This window comes from Dicentrarchus labrax, unplaced genomic scaffold, assembly GCF_905237075.1.
Source record: "Dicentrarchus labrax unplaced genomic scaffold, dlabrax2021, whole genome shotgun sequence".
Lineage (NCBI taxonomy): Eukaryota > Metazoa > Chordata > Actinopteri > Moronidae > Dicentrarchus > Dicentrarchus labrax.
This window is the reverse complement of record NW_026136713.1, coordinates 22,449,601-22,477,359: the sequence shown is the minus strand read 5'-3', so window position 1 is coordinate 22,477,359 and position 27,759 is coordinate 22,449,601. Positions and strand designations below refer to the sequence as shown.

At 41.6% G+C, this 27,759-nt stretch overlaps 1 protein-coding gene across 1 annotated transcript in view; it reads left to right on the top strand.

Annotated features, from left to right (window-relative positions):
• Window positions 1-26,005, top strand: part of ccdc69 (coiled-coil domain containing 69) — a 28,332-nt gene extending 2,327 nt beyond the window's left edge. The window contains exons 2-9 of the mRNA XM_051420140.1: window positions 11,619-11,682; window positions 17,115-17,293; window positions 20,581-20,668; window positions 21,621-21,694; window positions 21,778-21,879; window positions 21,958-22,077; window positions 22,185-22,282; window positions 23,081-26,005. Of these exons, the coding sequence (XP_051276100.1) occupies window positions 11,619-11,682; window positions 17,115-17,293; window positions 20,581-20,668; window positions 21,621-21,694; window positions 21,778-21,879; window positions 21,958-22,077; window positions 22,185-22,282; window positions 23,081-23,249 (894 nt within the window). The 3' untranslated portion in view covers window positions 23,250-26,005. The remainder of the gene's footprint in view (window positions 1-11,618; window positions 11,683-17,114; window positions 17,294-20,580; window positions 20,669-21,620; window positions 21,695-21,777; window positions 21,880-21,957; window positions 22,078-22,184; window positions 22,283-23,080) is intronic.
• Window positions 26,006-27,759: the final 1,754 nt, after the last annotated feature.

The window sequence follows — 27,759 nt, the reverse complement described above, 5'->3', positions numbered from 1 at the left end:
TGCAGGATCAATGAGCTGCTGCAGGATCAATGAGCTGCTGCAGGATCAATAATCTGCTGCAGGATCAATGAGCTGCTGCAGGATCATTGATCCGCTGCAGGATCGATCAATGAGCTGCTGCAGGATCAATAATCTGCTGCAGGATCAATAATCTGCTGCAGGATCAATAATCTGCTGCAGGATCAATAATCTGCTGCAGGATCAATAATCTGCTGCAGGATCAATAATCTGCTGCAGGATCAATAATCTGCTGCAGGATCAATGATCAATGATTCAGTTAACCTGCAACAGAAATCGTCCGACCAATCACAGCCTGGACGGGGCGGGACATTTAAATACGGTTGTTGTGCGACGGTAAAGTTAGCATGATTGATTATTGATTATTGATTATTGATTAGTTGGTACCCGAGCTTTGATTCTTTGCCTGAATGCAGCAGCTCCTGTCAGGTCCAATCAGGACAGCGGCTGTGTTGTTGCTAATCACAGATTCTTTATGTCAGCGTTGGACGTTCACTGAAGAATCTTTTAATCTGCCAAACTTCCTGTTTCCTGTCCAGCAGTCGGCTCCACACTGAAGTACCGAACTCACGACTGTCACATCGGAGGTATTCTGGGTAATGAAGTCTTTCAGAGTTCTTGTAAGATGCTCCAGTGTAGTTCTCTAATGTACAGGGGGTCAGAATAATGGAACCGATACCTGTTCCTTTATATGTTTGTGCTTTCTGTCTTCATAAGGACGTGAAACTATTCTTTAAATTGAATTCAGAATCATCTTAAAGCGTCTTTTACCTGAAACCTGCAGAATCAGTCTGCCAATGGTTAAACTTTTAATGTTTCCAGCTTCTCCAGTGAGATATAAACCTAAAGGCTTGTGTCCGGATTGAGGAGCGGTCTGAGGGTGTTACACTTTAGGCTTTTTAAAAAAAGAGAGGCCTAAATGCAATTTTCTTTTTTTTTTTATTTTTTTTTTTTTTAATTTATAAATGTCTCATATAACCTGGACTGTATTTAAAAAGTGAGACAATCGGGACTAAATGAAAACAGTGATTGAACCTGTGGAGGTCCAGCTGTCTCTCAGCCAACAGATGGTCTCTCAGAGGTTACAGTTTTCCACCGGCTGCCTCGCAGACCTGACCGCCGCACTGTAAACCTGAACGCTCTGAGCCACGGCGAGGTGTTACACTCTGAGCCGACACTTTGTTTAAAAGATAAAAACTTCACCAGAAACAAGACGAGAGCAAAATGTTTTGAAAATACGAGTCGGCTCCACTCGAGGCTAAAAACGCCAAATATTTGAATGAAGTTCTGCCTGTACGGTTTCTGCTCCTCGTTCTGACCTTCAGTGTTTGCAGTTAAACAGTCTGAGGCTCCGTTCACACTGAACATAAAAGGTTTAACACACTACTTACTTAACACTTACTTAAAAAAACTCCATCAAGTGAGGAAACAGGAAGTTTAAAGTTTAAATTAGGAGGAACTAAAAATGACAAAACGGCAGTTGTGAGTTTGCAACATGTTAAAAAGCTTTTTTGGGATTTCTAAGTTAAGAAACAGAATAAATTCTAAAGCAGCAACAGGCAACTACTTTAATCACAATTCAATTTCTAGTTGATGACTAAAAACCATAAATCGATTAATAAAACGTACAGAAGTTGTTTAATAAACAGTTAATTACGACAGTTTCCAAGACTGTTGACTCGACTGCACTCAGATTGTGTTGTGTTATGCTAATAGCAGCTGATGTAGCAATCTAAAGCCTGCAGAGGTCAGATCTTTCTAACTCGTAGTCTTCAACCAATGCTGACTCGAGTGACATCACTTGAGGACATTAATCTTCTCACAGCGCCGTCTACAGACACTGGACACTTTATATATTTATATATTTATATATTAATACAACCTGTGCAGTATTGTGTTAAACCAGGTCAAAGGTTATCAATATATTGATAAGTTATCAGAGGTCTGGAGACTGTAGAGGAGGTTGGATCTGGTCTCTTGGTCTGACGGTGACATCATGACTTTTATATTTTGGGGTAAAGTTCAACAGCTAATCAATAAAGTTCAATTCAACAGACGAACGCAGTTTAAAGATGTTTGTGGACTCTGTAAGGTTGGCTCCATAGCGCCCCCTACAGGATGTGTATTTGTGCTTCCTGTTCCGCGTCCAGACGTTAAAAAGAAAGTCCCAGACCCAGCAGGAAGTCGGCCATTTTGAGTTAACTGTTAAATATTTGTGCTTTTTTCTTTACTGTTTATAGACAGAAACTTAATATCCTTATTATTTCACAACAAAGCAGAGAAAAGTGTAGAAATATATAAAATACAGTATAATAAATAATAGTATAATAATATAATAAATAATAATATAATAATAATAATAGTATAATATAGTAAATAATAATATAATAAATAATAATATAATAGTATAATAATATAATAAATAATAATATAATAATATAATAATAATATAATAATATAATAATATAATAAATAATATAATAAATAATAGTATAATAATATAATAATATAATAAATAATAGTATAATAATATAATATAATGATAATAATATAATAAATAATAGTATAATAATATTATAATATAATAAATAATAGTATAAAAATATAATAAATCATACTAATATAATAATAAAAACAGTACTTGTGATACTTTAAATTCATTCTGCTGTACTCAGGTTTCTGTGTCCTCCAGCTGCGTCTCTGATTGACGTCACAAAGGACGATTCAGGGCGACAGTGGGATGTTTTCTGGTTGTCGTGGTAACGCAGATACACGCTGAATATAAAAGCAAAAATAAAAGAAGTCACATGAAGGACTCGAGCCTCAGGATCAGATCACATGAAGATGTTTCCTACAGCAGAGCTCCAGATTCACACAATGTCCCCAATTACACACAATCAATCTACTCTGATTACTTTGTTTCAGTAACTCGCATCACCTCATTGATCGCTGCGGTCCAACACAGAACTTCTGCTGGTTGTTCTGTGGACTTCCTGGTTCTGTCCCGGTGACGAGGAGCAAACTGAACGCAGTTTAATGTTACCTTTTGCACTGAGCCAGGCTAGCTGTTTCCCCCCGTTTCCAGTCTTTATGCTAAGCTAAGCTAAAGAACAACTAACTCTCAGCAGGAAGACGTATTTGCTGAAGAGTGGAACTGTGCCTTTTAATATAAAATATAATTTCCGTTTATTATGCCTCCGCGCCGGCGACAGCGCCGTGTTTTTGGGTTGGTTCAGCAAGAGCCCTTCAAAATAAAAGCTCCAACCTTTATAATATCAAAAACAATGGGCTAATGAAAGATCATCTACAATCTCAAAACATGTTTTTGGCCAAGAATTGATGATCATATTTCAGAGTTGGTCGGACATTGAATTGGTGACACTTCTGACTCAAAGGTCAAAGGTCACTGTGACCTCTCTATAGGTTTTTAGCTTTAATGTAAGAATAAATTGGGCGACTGCAGATTACACAAACATGTTGAGAGGTTCTGTCTGGTTCTGATCTAATGAGCTCGTCTACGAGGTTCTTTTAACTCTTTATTGGAGCTTTTAATTCCTCAAAGGGAGCTGAAACCTCTCTGCTCGCATTTATAACGACGCCACATGTAGAGCTGTAAACGCTAACCGAACCGCGCTCTCTGAGTGGTGGGTGGCGTTCATCCTCGTGGAGGTTTCAGTAGAAAGAGGAGAAGTTAAAGGATTCAGTTTAACGTCTGAGTTCTCATCTGCTGCTCAAACGTGAGACATTCGACACGTCGAAGGGAAATAAAAGAGCTGCTCTTCGTCTCCGTGTGTGAGTTTAACCTCGCTCAGGAGGCGTCGGCGCAGGACGGTCACGCTCATCCCGACGAGCTCTGAGCAGACATTTTGTCACGTAGCTGAGAAGCTCCTGAAAGTCGGACAGTGATGTGTTTGTTATGGTAAAGTATTGAGAAACTTACTACTCAATATTTCTCATTATAGTGACTCAATGAATCATTTCTTTTTCCTGTCACATTGGCGTTAACGAGCTTCCGTAGTTTGTAGCTCTTAAAATCCAAACAGAATGAAAATAAGGTTGTTGAGGTCAGAGTAAAGCGTGTGTGATCTAACGTGCAGCCTTTTACGCTGCACTTTATTCTGTTCTGTGGTTTTCCAGAGGAGGAAAACAGTCATTACTGCTGTACAGAAACATGTTTGTCACTAACGGAACAACAGCTGCAGCAGCCACAGTCCACATCTCCGACCAATCTGAACATACAGACACATACACGAACACAGGAAGTACCTGATAAACATTGATAGAAATCAGTCTTTACATCAATGAGGGCACCGCTAACAGGAAGTGCTAACAGCTAATTCAGCACACCTTTAATGGAGACTGCCAAAACACAGACGAATACAGACTAATGTGGATATCATGGAAGTTCCCATGAAGTCAAACTTGATCCTCCAGTGTCTGGTTTTCCCTCCGACGTCCTCCGGCTGCTCAGCTTCAACTCTCTGGGAGAGTTTCCTGATGGACAGATAGCTTTAGTTAAACAGAACCGGGTTCAGCAGCAGGATCGGCATCGAACACAGCCTCCGACCCGGTAAGAAAACCACCTCTGTACTGGATTCCCTGCTGGTGTCAGAGGTTGTGTTCGGTCCCGGGTCCGGCTGTGTTCACTGGACGGTAGACGCTGTTGGCTGCTGTAAACACCGATCAATATCTGCGATGAGTCCGTCTCTAGCTGCTCCGTGAACATTTATTCAGTCAGCTGAACTCTGTTGAACCGACAGATAAAAGGAAGTGTTTCCTGTTTTTTGGCCCTTGTGGACTCGCAGGTCAAAGGTCACCTTTGTTCAGCTTTAACAGTGTGAATGTGTCCAGTCAGCCCGATGAGACACTGACGCTCTGTGTGTGGGACTGATGTGTCATCATCCTGTGTATCACTGCAGCATCATTGATTATTGATTACAGCTCTGGGCACTGTGAGACTTTAAATCAGTGTGGTTAAAAATGTTGAACTCAGATATCAGCCTGTAGCTGCTTTATATTTTAACAAACACATTATTCATTCCACTGTTAATCCATCTGTTGTAATGAACTTTATCTTGGAGCGCTCTGGAAGTCTGACCCATGATTTAAATCATCGATGGCAGGAAATAAGACGGCTGAGTAGCTAATTAATTAATTAATTAATTAATTAATTAGCACAATAATTCCTCCTGGAGATTTAGTCTCTCTCCAAAGCAACCAGACTCCTTTGAGAAAAACAGCAATTTAACTTCAGTGAACAAGAGAGTTGCTGGTCCACCGTTGCTCCGATCCTCAGCAGCTAATGTTGGTTCAGATCCAAACTGACGTCCTAAAACGCATAATTTAATCAATAACCCGAACAAACTAATCGCTGGAGGCGTCGGTGGATCAGCACCCGCCTCCTTCTATGAGATAAAATGACTGTTTTTGTTAATGGAATCTGGTGGTTTTGGAGAGTCTGCATTATAAACTGGAGTTTGAACAACGTGGTTGTTTATGTCCAGGGAGGCTCGTAATTAAAGACACTATCCAGGTGCATTATGGGAAATGTAAGATCCATTGTTTTTAGTTTTTGAGAGTCAGGATATTTTCACTGCTGCTGTGAAATGAGACATTCAGTTTCTGCAGTCAGGTTTTTTCTTCACACTGAAGTGCAAACAGAGGAGAGGCTGTGATTTATGGCCTTTTTAAAAGTGAGGGCCCCTGCGACGCCTGCAGGAACGTCTCCTCCTCCTCCTCCTCCTCCTCCTCACTCCTCCTCACTCCTCCTCAGAGGTTTACACTGATGCTTCGGAGCTCAACTCCTCCTGAACCAGATATTTATTGTTTCAGCTCAGAGTTTAAATAAAGTTGGTGTCCAGTTTGCAGAGCAGAGTTTATATGTGTTTATAGTGTGTGTGTGTGTGTGTGTGTGTGTGTGTGGTTTTAGGGTGTGATTGTTTGGACTCACTGCTTGAGCAATGTGAGGGTGTGAGGCAATACAGTAAGCATTTCACTGTGTATTGTCTGTGTGTTGTGATCTTTTGGTTTCAGTGTGCTTATGTAATGTGTGTGTGTGTGTGTGTGTGTGTGCGCGCGCGCAGACCAGATGAAACCTGCTGCTGATAATCAGGAACAGAAAAAGACGAAACTCTTCATTTACACATAAAAACAACATAAAAACTTTTTTTTTTAAATGTTGAACCTGATGTGAACAGCAGCAGAGCGACACTGATCAATCACTAATCGACTAGTTGATTGTTTCTGATATCACTGTATTGATTACAATCTGTTAATCAGCAGTAATGATTGTGAATCAGAAAAAGCAGTAACACAGAGTAACATCACATTCTGGTTGTTCAATAACTTCCAACTTCACTGGAAATAATCGGACTGATCGATACGATGGATGATGGATAATGTTAACAGTTACTGACTAATTAACTGGCTACAAACTGGCTCTTCCTCTTCCTCTCCTGTCGCTGCCTGAACCCGCCGGGTCTTCATCCCCAGAGTCAGAGTCCTGGTCTACACTGTTACTTTTCATTAACTATCTGAAGACATCAAACTGAGACACAAATATTCTAATTAAGGACCAAGCCAGCGACAGCTGGACAACGTAAAGGGGTCTACCTCAGCTTCTGGCGATGAGGGCTCGGAGGTGGGGTGACGTGGCGTGATGTGGCTGCGGTGGGCGACCGCCATGCAGCCCCCGACGTAGGTTGATGGCGAGGTCCCGTCCAATGCTGCTTGCAGCTTTAATTTTTTAAAAATTGTATTGTCGGAATGTTGTGTTTTTTTATTCCTTTACTCTTTTGCTGTGATGTCATCGCAATGTTGTGATGTCATTCAAAGATAAAAGCCAGTAGAATGTTCCTTTGATGCAAAGGCGAACATTCCGTCTGAAAATGCATAAATAGGATCTAAATCCAACATCAGTTCAGACTCACTTCGAACACAACGACAAACACAGAAAGATTCTTCAGGACTTTGGATTTAAGAACATAAACAAATACAAGGATGGATCAAACAACAACTGAGAGTCTTCGCGTGCATGTCCGACAGTGCCTGGAGAAGCTGACAACCATAGAGTGGTCGCTTCTGAAATCCGGGTCCCTCGAAAAGGAGACCGAAGAGATTATAACTGACATTTGCATGGATATCGTGAATACGATATTCATCCACATATATTGGATGTTTAGAGAGAGGCAACTGAAGGGGAGAGACACTCCAAAATCCTCCAAAAGCTCTCCTGGATCAGCCAGATCACAGAAGAGCACGGTATCTGAAGACGACGTCCGTGGGTGTCTGGAGGACTTCATCTCTCTGGCCTTATCGGAGGCCACCGGTGTCCCAGACATCAGTTCCCGAAGCATGGAGAAGCTAACAGATGCTGTGATTACAGAGGTCACAGAAAGATTCAATATGGTCTCCAAAAGCTCTGAAGGAAGTGGAGACGATGAGGGGAGCAGGCCTCTCATCTCACCTTCCTTCACCGAGAGACTAAAGACCATGGTCCGACATGTGGCCAAAATCTTGAAGAAGTGTGCCATAAAGAAAGGTCAGCAAAGCCTGACAACGGAGGCAGCGGAAAGTCAGATAACACTGTCCTGCTGCACCCCCGTTGTTCCTTCTCTTGATGAGACCGAAACAGAATCTCCGAAGAGCTTCGTGGACAAAGTCACAGAAGCTGTAAAAATCATTGTACAAGAAAGGGCCAAGATAATCAAACCAATTGATTACTTCGTCCAGGTTTCAGAGGAAGATGGTGACATGTTTGAGTTGCAATCCTCCTACGACATGGCTGAGGTGGCTTCTGCAATTGTCGTTGAGATAATTGAGGAGTTGAAACTCAATTCAGAAGTTTCACTGCCTGACTCTTTGGCAATATCTGAAAAGACGTCCCACTGGAAAACAGTGGCAGCCAAACTTAAGGATTTTTATGCTCAGCGTTTTGCCATGGGGTCACTACTCGGCCTGATGGCAAAACTGAGGCGTAAATATAATTGCGTCCCAGAAGAACAGTCTTCTCTGAGCCAGCTGATGGAGGAGGCTGATGAGGTAGTTAGGAGCATCATCTCATCGACTGAAGAGGATCTAAGGAAGATGAGAAAAGACGAGACCCCTGATGAAATAATCAACTCTGTTGGCAGCGATCAGGACAACACAGCCGCCATAGAGCTCGGCGATTTAGTTTCTGAACACCTACAGCCAGAGGCTCCCACGGTGGACTTCCGCCTTCAAATACAGGGCGAAGTGGACACCTTTATGGGGCAGATAAGGCGATGGCTTAACCTGCAGCTGATACGCCACCAACGGAAGAAGGACCACGTAACTCTTGTCCTGAAAAAGATCAGAGAAGTGGTCTGTCAGACATCACCTACTGAGACCCCCTCAGTCATAGGAAGTTCCTACGTGACACCTGTAGGAAGTTCCTACGTGACACCTGTAGGAAGTTCCTACGTGACACCTGTAGGAAGTTCCTACGTGACACCTGTAGGAAGTTCCTACGTGACACCTGTAGGAGTTCTTACGTGACACCTGTAGGAAGTTCCTACGTGACACCTGTGGAGGTTGAAACAAAACCACCTTCCACCCCCATTCGGTCCCTCAAGTCACCGGTGGGAGCTAAGACTGGTGACACCTTGGTGGTTGAAGTAGAATCACCTTCCACCCCCGTTGGGTCCCTCAAGTCACCGGTGGGAGCTAAGACTGACACCCTGGTGGTTGACGTAGAATCACCTTCCACTCCCGTTAAGCCGTCAAGTCACCGGTGGGAGCTAAGACTGGTGACACCCTGGTGGTTGAAGTACAATCACCTTCCACCGCCGTTAAGCCCGTCAAGTCACCGGTGGGAGCTAAGACTGGTGACACCCTGGTGGTTGAAGTACAATCACCTTCCACCCCCGTTAAGCCCGTCAAGTCACCGGTGGGAGCTAAGACTGGTGACACCCTGGTGGTTGAAGTACAATCACCTTCCACCCCCGTTAGGTCCGTCAAGTCACCGGTGGGAGCTAAGACTGGTGACACCCTGGTGGTTGAAGTACAATCACCTTCCACCCCCGTTAGGTCCGTCAAGTCACCGGTGGTAGCTAAGACTGGTGACACCCTTGAAGGAAAACCAATTTCCACCCCTGTTCGGTCCGTCAAGTCACTGGTGGTAGCTAAGACTGGTGACACACTGGTGGTTGAAGCAAAACCACCTTCCACCCCTGTACAATCCACCAAGTCACCGGTCAGTGATGAAGCTGCGGTTGAGACTGCAGCACCAGCAGCCCATCAGTGGGACGAAACCAGATGCAAGCTTCTGGTCATTGCACTGGTTCGTAGAATTATGAAAAGTCCGATACATCTGGACATTCATGTGACCTGCAGTGACATTGAGGCAGTCAGCAGGTCACTGGCGGAGACGTTCCTGGAACAGATCACAGGTTCTGAGTTTGCTGTAAAGCCAAGTGGCCAGCACATCAAGAAGGTCGCCAAGGCGGTGCACAAGGAGTTGTGCAAGCTGACAGGCAATCCAGAGATCTTGAAGATGTGCCTGCTCTCCCGGGATGCATCTGTTTACAGATGCATAACTGAGACACTAACAAAGCATCTGGTGATGCCGCAGAAGAAGACTGGTGTGAACAGACTCTTCTCACGTCTCTTCAAGACCGTGGCCAAGCCGTTCGCTGCTTGCTTCGGACGCAAAGAGTAATCTTTGGTGGTTTTTGACTGGATGCTAACTGGGATGACACTGGGTTTACTCTGAGGGGCTTCGGTTCGCCCACATTTTAAGTATAATAAAAATAAATTATCTCAGTTTAGAGAAGAATTGTCTGGTGGATCGCGACACAGGACATCAGGTATCATAGGGCCACACAGGTGCCTCAGTGTAACACTGTGGCCTTGCAGCTATCAGGTGAAGGATCAATTCTAGCCTCTGACTCTGCTCACCGTGTTGGTGTGGGTTTCCCCGAGTAGCTTCGGTTTCCTCCCACATTTGAAAAAATAAACAATTGAGCCAAACTTATAGCCACGTTTGGCCTATCCCCCCCCAATAAAATAAATAAATAAATAATCTAAAAAACAAACAAACAATATAACATAAAACAAACAATCCGTCTGATAAGAGTCTCACTATGAACGACCCTACTGGAAACAGTAAATGTTTTATACTTTCATGTACTACTCCGAGCAGATTGATCAGATCCAGCTGAACTTTGTTGGTGATGTTTTAAATGTTTTAAAGCTGTTTTTAGCAGCTTTAATATTTATATTATATTTATATTATTTATTGATTATTGTAGTTTTAAATGTCAGAGACGTTCAGAATGATGAATCTGTGTCCGTCTGTAGACTTTATAGATTTATATCATCTGCTGTGAGTAGGTGAATGTGCAGGTATGAGGAGGAAGGGGAGTAGGAGGAAGAGGAGAAGGATGAGGAGGAAGAGGAGGAGGAGGAGGAGCGTTCGCTGGCCTTCAGACAAACAGTCGTCCTGTTGTCCCGCCGCTGTTTGAGGTTATGTAACGGAGAGAAGAAAAGAGGCAGCGTCGGTCATGTGAACGCTAATGAGAGTGAAGCTGGCAGAGTCAGACCTCCATCAGAGGGTTTTATAATCAGTGCTCCAGACCTGAACCAGGACTCTGAACCAGGACTCTGAACCAGGACTCTGAACCAGGACTCTGAACCAGGACTCTGGTCCAGTTCCCTACAAACTGCCTGTTTCATGTCCCTGACACACATTATCATATTATCACATTATAACTTTATTATGTCATTATATTATCATTGTCTGCGATAAGTTCAGGCTGTGAGCTCAGAAAACTAATATTATTTCACCTTAAAGCTGATACTGTTATAAATAATTATAGAGAAACACTTCTGAATGTTTTGTGAGATGAGAAGATTTATTTGCAGGATGATGAAGACGGACTTTAGCTAGTTAATGAAGGCTGCGGCTAATAACAATACACTGGTAATAGTCCAGTAAAGAAACAGTTGTAATAGAACCAGGGATGTTAACACGCAGTATGTTTTTATACTGTTACAGCGTTAGGGGCGGGGCTAACTATGGCTCCAGTGCGTCATCGAGTCGTACTTTTAGCCCCGCCCAAAACATCCTGAACCCAAAACTGATGAAAAAGACTTTAACAGTCAAACTCCACAGTTCAGTGCTACGTAGTTCAGTCTTTTAATGTTTTCAGCAGTTATTTTATGACGTGTATAAAGTGTTTATATGGACTTTAAAGGACCAGTGTGTAGGATTTAGGATTTAGGATTTAGTGATGTAGAGACATCCTGCAGTTAAATCCTGGGAGTGAAAACAATGTGAAACTACAGTGGCTGTGTAAAGAAACACAGATTAGCCAGCGGTTGGTTTGTCCGTTCTGGACTACCGTAGAAACATGGCGGACGCCGTGGAAGGCGACGTGTTGTATTTGTTGGCTCAGAGTTAACAGTTGAGAGTTGGGGGACAAAAAGTCTCGATGTCACCGCCGTATCCCGGCGCCAGCGACTGATATACAGTGAAGGATTTCTAAGATTGTCCTCCGCTCACTCTCTTCATATCAGTCTGTTCTGTTTGTTGATGCCGTCACTAAAACATCTTCTCTTTTTCTTCCTGTCGTTATCAGAAGAAAAGCAAAGGCAAGAAGGGAGAGAAGAACCAGAAACACAGCAGCCGCCGAGATGAAGGAGGTGAGTGGTTTCTGAGTGTGACTGTTCTCAGCCTCGCTGCTCTCTCACTTCCTGTTTTCACCTCCTCGCTAAATGTCACCGGAGTCTGACGGCAGACGAGACGTCACTTTGTGCTCCTGGAGCTTGAGATGTGTTTCTCACATTATAATAAACTGTTATACCCTGAAGAAGAGCTACATTAGCTTAGCTTTAGCTGCTGAATGCTCTAACAGTTTGCAGCTGAGCAGGTAGCGACCACATGAACCAGCTGATGCTGAAACTTCCTGTTTTGTTTCTTGTGGTTGCAGTAAAAGTCTGCACACAGCCTGCTCTATATTTCTCACAGTTAGGATCATGTGACCTGGCATCACAACATCCACCACAGATAACAGAATAAAGCTTCAGCTCAACTCGCTCACTGTGTGTTGTAGCTGGATGTCTACAAGCTGAACAATAAGATGTGAGATTGTGAATGATAATGTCTCAGTGTGAGTCAGTGCTGTCTGAAAATGTCAACAGGCTTGTCTGTTTGAGTAACTGGCTCAAAGCAAAGAAGTAGTAGGCTTTCCTTTTATTGGTAACCGTTACTGTTCATTCTTTCTGAAATAAGAGGCTGGGTTGAGCCTCTGGTGAATAAAGAGCAGTAGCCTGACTGCTATGTTCAAAGCAAACTTGAGAAAAGTATTAAGCCATGGTTTAACTGCACTATAGGCTGAGTCCTAGTTTACCTTACATGTGCACTTTGTAATTTTATTTTGTATCGCCCTGTTTTGATCCCTTAGAAAGGGCTGTTGAAGGGGCTGTTTGTGGGACAAAGTACCTTTACCCTGTTATTGATGGACAGTGTTACATTGTGTGAGAGATTATTTGCTCCAAGTGAAAATGTTAGTGTGAAATTAAACACTACAGTATATGTAGTCCACCACACAGAGTCCACCACACAGAGTCCACCACACAGAGTCCACCACACAGAGTCCACCACACAGAGTCCACCACACAGAGTCCACCACACAGAGTCCACCACACAGAGTCCACCACACAGAGTCCACCACACAGAGTCCCAATAGGACCAATAGCTAGCTAGCTAACGTAGCTAAATAATGTCCAAAGTCATAATTAATAATAATAATAATTGATAATAAGCTAATAAGTGATGGAAAACTTTATTATAGATTAATATTATGATCAGGGTTTGAACGCCCACTCAGCTCGTTTTAAGATATCATATTGTGATAAACACAATCGGTCACCATGACGACGGTAACAGTAAGCTGATCCCAGAGCTGATCTAAGATTTTCACAACAAACATTTTGACTTGTCATAGCAGGTAAAGCACAGGTGTAAGTGATAACCTTAAAGCCAGCTGCATTCCACTCAGGTGAGCTAGTTAATGAGCACAAAGCGTCTCACCTGTCGAATAAAACCTGTATTCAGAAAGTCTGTCGGCTCAATAGGATAAAACACATATAAACCTCAACTAACTGTGTCTGTGTGGAGCCAAAGCATGATGGGAACTGTAGTTCCAAATTAAAATAAGAGATGTAATTGGACATTAAATAAAGTTTGACTGACATAATCATTGAGCAGTTAGAATTAATCATAAACACATATCTGTACCTTTTATATAGAGCAGCTTTATAATATTTAATATTTGCACTCTTTCTTACTTTGTACTGCAGAAACAGTCATATTCCAGCAGCTGTAATGTTAAATAATACAGTAAAATTACAAAAAATAATAATTTATAAAAAGGTAATGTTTTTTTGCTTTAATTTTACATCTTGTGTAATTTTTTTGTCTTTTTAATGTTTTAATTAAATAGATTTACAGTGTTAAAACAATGAAATTACCTATAAATACAGGCAAACATTGCTATAATAAAAATAATCAGGCTTAAATTTACTTTGACTTTACTTACTTTAATTTGAAGTTACTGTAGAAGTTTTTGTGTGAAATTTGTACTTAAAATAAATATTTACAGTTACAGTTTTCACGTTATTTTACATTACACACATAAATTCACAGATTATTTTTGTGAAATAATAATAATAATCATATTCATAACTAAAAGTGAAGAAGCCTGTAAAATTACAGATTTTGTTTTACAGTGAAGGTTAACTTATTCTGAAAATAAGAATAAATGTCCTCACTGAGCCTGTAAAACCGTTTTTAACATCTCAGAAACAGATTAGAAACAGCTGCTGTGGAAAATATGATGAAGTCATTAAAAGAAGTTGCCGATTGTTGGTTGCAGACGGAGATTCAGATGTTAGATATAGGTCTCAGGTGAGTGCAGGTAGCACAGCTTTATATGACCACAGCGAGGGAATGAACCATCTGCTGTGAGGCTGTGACTCACCGCTGACTGTACCCTCATTTCCTCCTGTTTATGAGCACATTGTACAGTTTAAACATCAGGACACAAACCGCTCATTTGAAACACCCACAGCATGTCGTCATGTTTCTGGGAATCGCTGCCGCTCTGGCACGAGGAGTCGAGCTCACAGTAACGCTGCTGGAGCAGAAACTGTCTGGAAAATATCTGCTATCAAAATGTTAAAGTTAAGTCGAGGACTCGAGAACCAAAATTAGAATTTGAAAGGACGGTAGGAGTAGATTCATCTTGTTTTATCGTCTACAAATCACAATAATTTACAGTATATATAACGACCAGCAGGGGGCAGCTCCACTCTGATAGTATTGAGTCTTATGGAAAAGTTGATTTATTCCCTCAGTAAACAGTTTCCTGATGAGTTTCTGGTCTCAGTCTCTAGTTTCAGTCTTCTTCCATACAGCATGATGTTCATTTAGTAACTGATGGTCCCATTTAGAGTAAACTAGACCATAAAGCAGGGTATGCTTTAGGGCGGGGCTACCTTGTGATTGACAGCTCATTCTCAGTGAGTCCGTCCAGCTCAACCAAACTCAGATCAAACTGTCAAACAGTGCTAATCAGATATGGATCCAGATTCAGTCGTTCAATTCAATTCAATTCAATTTTATTTGTATAGCGCCAATTCATAACAGAAGTTATCTCAGGACACTTTTCAAATAGAGCAGGTCTAGACCGAACTCTTTAACATTATTTACAGAGACCCAACAGTACCACCATGAGCAAGACCTTGGCGACAAGGGCAAGGAAACACTGCCTGTTAAAAGGCAGAAACCTAGGACAGATCCTCCGGCTCTAGGTGGGTGGTCGTCTGTCTCGACCAGTTGGGGTGATTGACTGTTTCTCTCCTCACATCTGTTCACAAACATATTTTACTGTTTATCTGGAATACCAGATCCTGTGTGAGCAGGAGAGCAGCTCAACTCGCTTTACGTGACCTCCGCTGGCTCCGACTAACTACTAACGCTAGCTCGGCTAATAGCTAATTGTTACCAAAATAAAATCTGTCGTCTGTTCAGCAGTTTGACACGTTTCTGTTGTTTACAGTGAGACATTATTGAGTTTTATAACGACTGAAACATCTAGTTTTATTTTAAATTAAACCAGGCTGTTCTTTGTTATTTTAAAGTAGAAAAGTTACACAATGTTGTTTTATTCTCAAAGAACAAAAAAAACAGCTAAAATTTATAAAAAAATAAAAATTAAGCTGCTAAAGGTTCTGTGAGAAAAATAAAATGTACGTTTTAATAAAAAGCTGCAGCAGTTTTTAATAACTGAGTCGTGTTGTTTCCTTAATGAGAATATTTAAAATATTAATCACAGTTCACATTAAAAAGGCTCTTTAGTAGCTTATCATGTGATCTTCACCAGCATATCTTCTTGTCACATGATTGTAGATGTTTAAACTTTTTTATGGACATTTTATGTATCAAATATGAGCTTGAAGCTTTTTAAAGACTTAATAAACCTCCGACAGTCAAACTCCACGTTAACGATGCTGTCTAATTGGTGGAAACTCTTATTTCCCACATTCTCGTCTGTGAGACTGAACAATGTTTCAACTGTCAGAATATGTAAAGCTGCTCTTTGTTTGAAAATCAATTCATCTTCTGACAGGCTGCGACCTGCTTCCACCTCAATTTGTACCTGGATTATTGGAAAATACTGAAGCAGCCACAGGAAACAACGCTCATAAAGAACTTTATTATATAACAAAACTCACATTTTAAATATCCGACATGTTCATCGTTGAGGATATTTACAGTTTTACTGCGTTAATAATAATTATAATGAGACGTGTTCAGCCTGAAGACATGAGGTCCAAACTGAAGACGTCATCGATCCTGTGTGTGTGTGTGCGTGTGTGTGCGTGTGTGTGCCTGTGCGTGCGTGTGCGTGTGTGAGCGTGTGTGTGCCTGTGTAAGCGTGTGTGTGTGTGTGTGTGTGTGAGTGAGCGTGTGTGTGTGTGAGCGTGTGTGTACATGTCGATGATGTAATTGACAGGTTGTAATGAAACCCTTCCTGAACGTTTATCTTCAGGTTCAGTTGGATGTTAACCCTCAGAAGGAAAAATACTTTACTTTCTTTTTGTCAGTTTTCTATTATTATTGGAAATATTCTTCTTTTAATGTCTCTGCGTCTATCTGGCAGCTTTAGTTACTTAACTAATTCAGATTTTTACGCACAAACACATTATTCTTTGTTTGATATGAAGGTAAAATGTGACAAATCTTATTCTCCAGATTTAAGAAAACATCCCAACAAATTCCACATCATCAGTTTAAGTGAAAATGATCCTCTAGTAAACTTTAATCACAATATCTGTCCAAATAAAATCAATGTAAACAGGTTCCACATTCAGAGACTGTTGGTGCAACAAACACTTTCTGCTTCTTCTTTTAATGGACCAACAGGTCAGAAAGTGGATTTTATGTCAAATAAAATACTTAATTTGAGCTGTTACTGATCAATGAAGTTACTATAATAAACTGAACTCATCATTAACCTGCGTCATTAAAGGAGAATAAAACTGTTCAGTGTGTAGATACGAGACCTAAAGCTAAACTATACGAGTGCGCTGTTACAAACACTCCTGAAACTACAGTTTATACAACAGCTGAATCAATGAATCAATTAGTCCATTGATTAGCAACTATTTTAATAATCTACCGTCAGAACCCAATAATGTTCTAAACCATAAAAAACAATATTTTATATATATTATATATATATATATATATATAACAATATAACAGTAAATAAATTATTATCAATAAAGAAATTATTAAAATACTTTGTTTTCTTTCTGTCCGTTAAGATGAACACGAGAAACCAACAAACAATAAATGTATTAATTATTCATGAATAAATAATTAACTCATAATTAAATAAAGTAGTAGTAGTAGTCCACTTGAGATGATGTGGAAGACTGTGATTGGCTAATAAATGTCCAATCAAATCAGTTTATAGATCTGCTTTCCCTCTTAATAATTTATATTAATTTGTAATCATTTTAAGGTTTATTAAGGCGTCACTTTAACCTAATTGTTGCGTTCGCAGGTAATCGTACGTCAGGTGAGCCGGACGTCTGTCTGGAGAAGCAGCTGGAGCGCTTTGAGTGGCAGCTGAGGACGTTAAAGGAAGTGCTGTCGGCCAATGGGAACCCGGAGAGGGCGGAGCTACTGAAGGAGCACGCCGATGAAGAGGTGTGCGCCCTCGTCCTCAGCATCCTCGATAAGGTGAGGAGGTCATACGGGATGGATTTCACTCGGAGGACGTAGCTGATGTTCAGCTAACATTATCTAACTTAAGATGTGACTTTTATCTTTTAACCATCTTCAGAATGAGGTCGTCTTTCCAACACAGATTAGCTTAGCATGTAGCATATCTAAGTACAGGGAAGGAGGAAGTTGAACCAGTTGAAAGTGAAACCAGACCACATTAATGTGTCACAGTCACATATCAGTGATCAGAAACTCTGTGGAGTAAGATGGCTATCAAAAAGATGTGTGCATGATTCTAACCATTCGTATTCGTAATGTTAAACGTCAATAAAACTCTGCTGTCATATACTCTGAGAAATAGTTTGGGTTAGGATTGTTTTTATGTGAGTGTGAATCTAAAAGCTGTGAGTGTGAATACAACTCTAATTCCTACGACTACGAAGTCTCCACTGTGAACACGAATTCAAGTTTGTGGGTACGAGTAGAAAAGTGTTGGAATGACGTCACCATAGGTCACAGGCAGGTCACAGGGGAAATAATCGAACCCTGATTCCTCCAAACGCTCATGCGCCAAAGCCAAAGATGGCCCCATTTTGGACCGGTCACCCGCTCCACTCAGTGTAATCTGGTTGGCAGGCGCAGTGAAGTGTCAGCACATTTAATCAATCGTAACTCTTCTAATTCTAAACTGACTTTAACACGTTTTTTTCTTTTTGCTGCAAACGTCATACATGTAGCTATGATACAGGACACATCGACGTATTTTAATATTCATAGTGGGATTAACAGTAATAGAATATTCTGATATATGTGATGTATGATAGAGAGAGAGAGAGAGAGACAGAGAGAGATCCGAGGCTGTTCTATACCAGGCAGAACATTCACATCAAAACAGCATTAACAGCAAATATAGCATAGCAGACCAAAAAGTTTCACAACAGAATACAAAAGAGTGACAACCATGAGTGACTAGAACAAAACCTGGATAACAAACGGGGGGGGGAGTGGAAATGCCTCTACACGCTCTCATCTTGCTTTTCAGACTTGTATAACAAAGCAGAGAGAGAATAAAATGTAATGCAAATTCTCAAGTTAACACAAGAACATGACACATCCCCTGCTACAAAGTTGCTCATGAGAGTTTTACATGAGCTAAAACCCCTGAAAGAGGACTGTTTGCAGAGCTTCTTTCTTCTTGCTCCCTTTCTGCAGGTCAAGAGAGTTTGGCAATGTGGTGCAGCCTTATCTTAAGAAACACAGACACAACCAGTGACAACAAGTTGGAATGATGGTTGTCGATGCCAAACTGTGTCTCCTCAACCGAACGCAGCCACCTGTAAAAAAAAAAAATTGAGAAGTAGCTATTTATTTATTTTTAACGTGTCGGACAACATTAAGACTACCTTTGTAAAGTATGTGGATGTGGGAGGAAAATGTTGAGTCTCTCTGAGGGATTTGAATGCCTTTGGATCATGTAGATGGAGCATGAGCGCAAACTCCCTGTAGTCCTTTGTGTACTCATGACCCTGTTTTTCCATGAAGTCTATCTGAAGATCTGAAATTTTATGAGCAAAAATGAACAAGTCCCCTACAGATAATAACTAAGGAGTTTAATAAAGACTGTAAGAATAACATGTGCATGAATTTCAAAGTGCTAATTTCGTCTTACCTGAGTAGAATTCAAGCCTCTCTTTGAGCTCTTTATTAATGAGGTTCTTTTCCCTCAAACCCCCCAAAAGACTCTACGCTGTGGTCATGCCCTCTTTTCTCTGGCCATGGCATTCTTCTTCTCTCGCTCCAGACTTTCCACTCTTGCTAAGGCTTCATTGAGGCTGGTCTTAAGAGCGGTAGGAGAAGCAGGCAAGTGTGAGGAATGCATGTTCAACATGTCTTCAGTTGTGTGTGTGTATGGGTTTATTTATGAGTGTGTTTAATATGAGGGGCAGCAAAGTGAGATTTGAATATGTCCAGGACCATTATGATACGATGTTTAAAATAGAAATACTCACATCATCAGGCTGAGGTTGTGGGTGTGAGGTTGCAGGCTCTCTTCTGGAGGTAGACGTAGTCCTGCCCTCACCCTGCCCTGTGATTGATAGTAGAATATTTACATTTATGAATGCTAATAGCCTTATGATGATACACCTACTATTTGGAGGTGAACCGGGAAGCTGAAGATGGATGGAATAACACCATCTCTGAGTCGGACAATCTGTCCTGCCCTATCAAAATCACCCTGCTTAAAATGTTCAGTGAAGTTAGTAACATGCATTAATGGAACATGAATGAGTGCAGAAAGAGAGAGAGAGGAAGAGAGTGCACCATGGGAAATCCCCCGATAGTCTAGGCCTATAGCAGCATAACTAAGGGATGGTTCAGGACTCACCTGATCCAGCCCTAACTATAAGCTTTATCAAAGAGGAATGTCTTAAGCCTACTCTTGAATGTGGTGAGGGTGTCTGCCTCCCGAACCACAACTGGAAGCTGGTTTAAAGCAACACTATGTAGTATTTCAACCTTAAAATAATGTTTCTGAACTCATTGCAGTGGTAGAAAAAGTCTCAGTTCATAGCCGGGTGAACATTTAAACATAGCCTAGCTAGCTGGCTATGATTTCGCTGGTGGACATAAATACAGTACAGTAATATTCGATTCACAAAATACAACCAGTAAGATTAGAACAGGAATATGCTGCACAGCGGCAACTTGTTCTTTGACGCATGAGCGTTTGGAGGAATCAGGGTTCGATTATTTCCCCTGTGACCTGCCTGTGACCTTTGGTGACGTCATTCCAACACTTTTCTACTCGTACCCACAAACCTGAATTCGTGTTCACAGTGGAGACTTCGTAGTCGTAGGAATTAGAGTTGTATTCACACTCACAGCTTTTAGATTCACACTCACATAAAAACAATCCTAACCCAAACTATTTCTCAGACTCGAGTATATGACAGCAGAGTTTTATTGACGTTTAACATTACGAATACGAATGGTTAGAATCATGCACACATCTTTTTGTTAGCCATCTTACTCTATAGAACTCAGCCAGAAGTTATTCATAGTCTCGATTTGGCCGAGTCGTCCGGCTCAGACAGCAGCCGTCTCTCATGTGACCTCTGCAGCCAGGAGACGCAGCGACCATTTTGAACTGACACACTGTGGTCTGAAGTTTATTTTCACACATTTATTAGCAGCTGAGTGTTCACAGGGTTTTTTTTTATTTCACATGAATGTTTGATCTCAATCAGTCTGATCTGATCTTTTATCCATTAAACTAAAAGCGTCTCTGATGTGACTTTCAGGTGAAAACGGAGACGACGGCGGATTTGAACGTCCTGCATGAACAGAAAAGTAAAGCTGCTACTGAAGAACACAAGAGAAACATTGAAGGTAACAAACAGGTTTAACAGACTGAGCCTGTTTTAGATAAGAGTCACATAACTTTATAACAATGCAGAGACAATGTTGAATTATTAAAGGCTCCATCCGTCAGTTTATCTGTTATTGTGTGACTCCAAACTAACGTTAGCTGCTGCAGATGGAGGCAGCGGTGGACCAGAAACCTCTATAATCTGTGAGGTAGAATTACTGTTTTTATCAAAGGAGTCTGGTGGAGAGCAGATAGAAAGACTTCAGTTCCCCGTTGGAAAGGACAGACGGCTCCACAGAAGAAAACAGATTTAGAGAGTTTGTGATCGAGCTTCCACAGTTGTTTACTGTTTATTTATATTCTGTATATTCTTCATTTGTCTGATTATATTTATAATTGTCTCACATTGTCCACCTGAGCAGCACATTGTCTCTACGGCGTGTATCTCTCTCTCTTGGTCTCTCTCTCTCTCTCTCCCTCTCTCCCTGTCTCTGTCTCTCTGTCTGTCTGTCTCTCTTTCTCTCTGTCTCTCTCTCTGTCTGTCTGTCTGTCTCTCTCTCTCTCTGTCTCTCTCTCTGTCTGTCTGTCTGTCTGTCTGTCTCTCTCTCTCTCTCTCTCTCTCTCTCTCTCTCTGTCTCTCTCTCTGTCTGTCTGTCTCTATCTGATCTGTCTCTCTCTCTCTCTCTGTCTGTGTCTCTCTCTCTGTCTGTGTCTCTCTCTCTGTCTGTGTCTCTCTCTCTGTCTGTCTCTCTCTCTCTGTCTCTCTCTCTCTCTGTCTCTGTCTCTCTCTCTGTCTCTCTCTCTCTCTCTCTGTCTCTCTCTCTCTCTCTCTGTCTCTCTCTCTGTCGGTCTGTCTCTCTCTCTGTCTCTCTCTCTCTGTCTCTCTCTATCTGATCCGTCTCTCTCTCTCTCTCTGTCTCTCTCTCTATGTATTTATAATCAGAAATGTGTGTTTGTGTGTTTTTGCTGCAGAGCTGCAGACGAGACACGAACAAGAGAAAACTCAACTGACAGAAACATTTCAGGCTGCTGAAAACGTCCTGAAGGTAAAAGAACGAGCAGATCTATCAGCTGCTATCAGAGCAGACATTAACCTTTAACCTTTAACCTTTAACCTTTCTCTTTCCAGGGTGAGGTAGAGGAACTGACTGCAGAGCTGCAGGTCTATAACGAGCTGAAGCGGAGAGTCAAAGAATCCACCTTTAAGAAGGACCTGCAGAGGAACATCCAGGTGTGTACGCCAGCTTCAGACCGTCAGTGTGTGTTTGCTCTTCAGTAAAAACTTCATTAAGATCTCTGTGCCCTCCAGGCCCATGGCAGCCCAGGTGCATTCTGGGAGTCCGAGCAGGAGTCTCTGCTGTTCGTCATTGAGATGAAGAGTGAGCGCGTGCAGGAGCAGAGCAGGAAGCTGCAGCAGATGGACGCTCTGGTTGGTCCACTGTTTATCCATATTTTCATCCTCTTCCTCTCCTCCTCCTCTTCCTCGTGTTGTTGTTCATTCTGTTGTCCACTTCCTGTTTCTGTGGCGATCCTCAGACGGAGAAGAACCTGGCGCTGGAGGATCAGATGGTCCACGTCCTGCAGCAGAACGAGGATCTGAGGGTCCGGATAGAAAACTGTCAGACTCTGATTCAGTGAGTGCTTCAGTTCACTGACGGCAGGTCATTGTGCAGGAAGGTGGCGCCCCCTGCTGGACAGTTTACACCTGCACAAACACGTCCGCTACACTTTGTTTGCTGTAATCTATTTTAAAATGAACAATATGTTATGTGCAGGAAACTAAAACTAATGCAGTCTGTAGTCCTGCAGTAAATCCTCCTTCAGGAAGTTCTGATGTAGGATCATGAACTTAAACTCCAAAGTGATCAGAAACTAAAACCGCCTCCCTCCACCCGACAAACACTGAACACACAGTGAGAACTACAGGGGAGCTCCTCTTAATAACACTGATACTAAAATACTGATGATATTTTTACCTTGAATTTCCATTCCTCTGTATCTTTATCATCGTGGATTATGTGTAAAATGAGGCTGTTATTGATGTATGTGTCTGTCGACAAATAACATTTTAATACCTTCAATAATACCTATTTAGGAAAAGTCATGTGCTGAAGAGATCGCAGGTTTCATTTAAATTTGCACCATAAAAACCGTCTTGGTAGTTCTGGTGTTAAATTCATGATCCTGGTCTCTTCTGAAAGGAACTGTTTCTGTAGTTTAACCACCAGTGATGGTGATGATTGTTGTTTGAATTAATATTTTTTAGGTTTGTCACACCTGAGATTCACACCTTTAATGGATCTAACAGAAAATATAAGATGATTAATTATGACAAAAATGTAAAACCATCCCCAGAAGACCTCTGTAGTCCCACCCAGGTGAGTTTAAAGCGTCCCTGTGACCCCTGACGATAATCTGCTCTCTGTTTCCAGGCAGTTATCGAAGGAGCAGCAGGACCTGAAGGTGGCGCTGGAGAGGCAGGCAGTCATCAACCAGCAGCTTTCTCAGGAAAAAGAGCAGCTGATGTTCAAACTGCGACACAGAGACTCGTGTCCGACCATCCACCTGGCCGCCATGGTGCAGGAGATCTCGCCCAGATGACTCTGAACGCGGAGGTCACTCGCTGTAGATAGAAACCAGACTGTGTGCGACTGCAGCTGCCCAGAATGATTGATTACGTATTGGCAGTTGGTTTTACCGCTCAGTAACCGGCTGGAGAGCAGCTCTGCTACGTGGACTTTAAACTGGATCCTGTGTGTACATACTGTATCGGACTCTCCCAGGTAAAGGTCCGGCCACAACGATCGGTTGGGGTTGTCCGTTTAAGTTTTATTTTTAATTCTTTTACAGATTATTGTTCGTTACGACGGTTAAATGTTCTGGAAAAGCCATAAAAAGTTTTTTAAAGGAATTATGAGAAGACGGATCTTCACACCACAAAGTCGCACTGTCATTTGCTTATTCTTTAGCTAGTTGGCGGTAACATAGAAACAAAACTGAATACTTACTACTTTTGTAATCATTGTAATGCTAACATGCTCCAAAATGAGCCAGCTACAACAGTCCGCCAGGCTAGCTAGCGTGCTAACTGCCACTCAGCTGTTTAGCTTGGATGATGGAGTTAGCGTAGTTTATTGGACGGCCGACTGCGGGCTGTGTGAATCTTTTGTTACATAAAATGTGATGATGCAACACAAATAATACTTTAAGTTTATAGTTTCTTCCCTCTGACTTTCTGACTCTTTGTTCACTCGAATGTCTGAACGCAAATTCACACGTCAGTTTGTTGACGTTTGCCAAAGTCGGGAACTCAATTCACCTTTACGCTGTTTCTATAAACGCTGGTGTGAGCCGACCTTAGTGACTACGACCTGCTGCTCTGCTGAAGTGCCTGAGACTCATAAGAACTGATGATGTCCACGTAAAGATCTTCTGCTTCCCAAACTAACATCCATCAAACTCTGAGGATTCGAACTAGCAGCTACCAGTCGTCACTCCACACCGACTCCTCGGAGAATAATGCACTCTGAGTTTGAATAGCTCTGAAACCGGATGCTTCGGGCCCGATACCACAGTCCAAGTGCCTTGTTCAGTGGCACACATTGTGTTCGTAGTTCAGGTCCGTGTTGTACAGGAAGAGAAATGATCTGTATCCGTATCTGGACTTAAATGAAGGTGGGATTAACAAGAAGTTGGTAATTTAAACCTGAAATTGATACGAGTTGATCAGAAGTTACTTTATTAGAAAACTATTTACAGATCTGAGCTTCCGAGCAATGTTTTTATAGTTGTTCTAGTAAAAGTCGGCTCTATTGACGCATTGTACTCGTTGTAAGAAGCACATTAACTGTTCCGGATCCTCGATTCAGCTCAACCTAACTCCGAAAGTTAGCTACTGTTAGCAAGGTCACGCTAGCTGGCTAGCTAGCAAGCAGTTGGTCAACTAAAATTACTCAAACATAGCTAAACATTTTTCACATCAGTGTTTCATTCGTAACATTGTTCATAACTTAAATGTCACGTTCGAGGTGAATAACACTGACCAACAGCTAGCTAGTTTAATGTTACCTTTGTAAACAGCACAAGCGCCAACCGGCCGCTGTTGGAAGGTTGTTTGGATCTAGACCAGCAAAAAGTTCTGTTCTGGTTCGAGATTAGACTTTAAAACCAGACTATAGTGATACACGAGGACCCTCTCAGGTTTCAGATTGTAAACTTGGACCTTTTAAAGGTTAGTCTTGAACTTGGCTTCGTGCTACGTAAACCCTGCAGACGAACACTGAAACTGAACCGGACCGGACCGGACCACTCCCTCAGTAAATCGAAACCTCACCAACCTGATGCCAAATCAGCTTGTGTTCACTGCTTTGGTATCTACTCATTTCTGTTTGCGTGCCTCACAAACGCTTCTTCAGTGTTATTACAGTTGTCTTTCTAAAGCTCAGTCACCTGCTGCTGTCGGATTCAGTGTTCAGGAGCCGGCTAACAAACCACATTGAGCCCTTTTTATTTTCAGGTTTTTAAAATGTTTTTCAATGAGCCTCAGAATCAAAACATTTTCTCAACACACAATGGACTGTTTTAGTTTTATTCAATAAAAATGTACAACTTATCTTGTTTGTGTGTTTTTAGCATGCTAGCATCTTGGAGTGAAACCTCATGATAACCTGTAGATTTGTAGATTTGTAGATTTGTTCCAAACTTTCATCGCAGGAGATTAATCGTCACAGTTTCAGTGTCTCCTGATTTCCATCACTACAAAACCTTTAGCACATACCTCTAGAACAAATGGCAGAATCCCTGTGAGATGAATGCTAACGGTAAGCATGTTAAAATGGCGAAACAAACAATGTTATAGGCTAAATACCGCTGTCATCCATTTGTTAAAAAATGTTACCGTTAGCACATAAAAATGCCTGTTAATCTGCTTCTGCAACTGAACACACAGCCTCATTATGGGCTGCAGGTTTACTGTCCGAGGTTTCCATCGTCTCATCGTACATCCAGAGCTACAGAACAATAATCACTGTGTACGTCAGTTTGGGATTTATTGTGTTAAAGATGTGAATAATATTTTTCTTTTTGTTAATGGGACGATTGATATATTGGATATAATCTTTGTATTGCCAAAACCAACATGTGTTAGTGTTTGTCTCCTCATGCACCAGCACTTTGACGTATTGTACCAGAGTTTGTATCAGAGATTGTTCCAGGTTGTATAGTTTTAATTTTCTCTTTTTCTTCTGATGTATTAAAACTTCTTTCATCTTTTTCTTGGTTTGATTTATGTGCAGCAGTTTGTTTTTTGGCTGTTTTGTTTTTGGCTTGACTAAATAAAAATCTGCATCTTAAACTGATGATTATGAGTATAATGTGTTTATTAAACAATATAATAACCGATAACAGTAATTAATATAAAGTATAATGCTTCTTAGCCTTCATAATACAGTGTGTAAAGGTACAGATTAACATTTTAGTCTATATTAATTATTTAAATACATAAATTAATGAATATATCTTTAAAATAAAGCCTGAAACTACGAAAGCGTATTCTATTCACTTGAATATTTATTTTTTTGTCTGTTTTTCGGAGCAATTATTTCTGTTTTTCTGAGTAATTTTTTTCTGATTTTCTGAATATTTTTTTTTTTCTGTTTTTCGGACTAATTTTTTTTCTGAGTTTAGAGAGCATTTGAAATAATAGACGCATTCATTCCTTTATTGAGAGCTTGATTTAACAGAAACAAAAATGACCGGCTTGTTTAGTTCAATCAAGTTATACTTTGATCTGGGTTTAAGACACTGGTAGATAGTCCTGTCTTTAAGTCATATAGATGGTACTATCATTAGTTTGTAGACTCCATGCAGGAACCTGAGGACTTTGCGGTTGTTCAGAAGGAAAGCCCATTCAGATCTGCTAGACATAGAAATATATACATAGCAAAATTGACCCGGTACGGTAGATAGTTGAAGATGGGGCATGTATGTGCGGGCAGCAGTCACCATAGGTCCATGGGAGTCACTTGCAAGTTGGAGGTTCTCGCGGGGATTCGAAGTATCTCAATAATTCGGGAAAAAAATTATTCAAAAAACAAACAAAAAAATGAATTACTCGGAGAAACCAGAGTTTTTTTTTTTCAAGTGAATGCAATACGCTTCCGTATGAAACAAATAAATAAGGCAATAATAATTATAGATGGATTTTACAAGATACGTGCACATTAAGACAGGAAGACATAAGAAACATTTTTTTTAAAATTTTTTTTTTTTTTTTTTTTTACACCTCAGGAAAGGATGTTCAGAGAGATCCCCTCTCGGTGGACAGCTTTATGTTCCTGATCGTGGAGCCGAAGACTTTGTGCCACTTCTTGACCTTCTTCTACTTCCTGTTGGAGATTTGGGTCCGGAGGTCTTCCAGCTGGGACTTCAGGGAGCTCTCTGCAGTCTCCCACTGTTGCTCCTTCTCCTGCAGACACTGCAGGAGCTCCTCTGTGGCCTGAAGGAGGGACAACTTCTCCTCCTGCCATTGGAGGTGGTCGCCCTCCAGCTGATATTCGGCCATCCTCAGCTCAGCCAGCAGAGCTTCATACCTGCAGCAGGCTTCATGCAGCTTCTCCAGGAGGGAAGCCTTGACCTGGTCCCACTTGTGATGGTCGGCCATCAGCTGCTCCTCAACCTCCCTCAGAGCACACATGAGTTTAAAGTTCTCATATTTCTGCTCCTCCAGTTGGGCCCCACAGGAGTCTCTGGCTTCCTGGAGGGAGTTTTGCTCCTGGTGTCGGCGACGGTGCTCAGCCTCCAGCAGACCTTTGGCATGTTTCACGGCAGCGGTGATCTTGCTGTTCTCCGCTCGGTGCGCCTCCAGCTGGACTTTATGGGAAGCCCGGTGTCCTTTCAGGGTCTTCTCAGCCTCCTCTTTCTGATTAAGAAGAGCGTCCTCTGCTTTGCTCAGCTTCCTCCGCAGCCTCCGAGTTTCAGTCCTCTCGAGGGCGAGATGTTTCTCCAGCTCTTCCACCTTTGAGCAAGCCTCAAACGCTGCAATGTCTCTGTCCAAGAGCTGCACCTTGAGGTACTCGCCGGTCATCTCGAGGTTCCTTTCAGCCGCCGCACG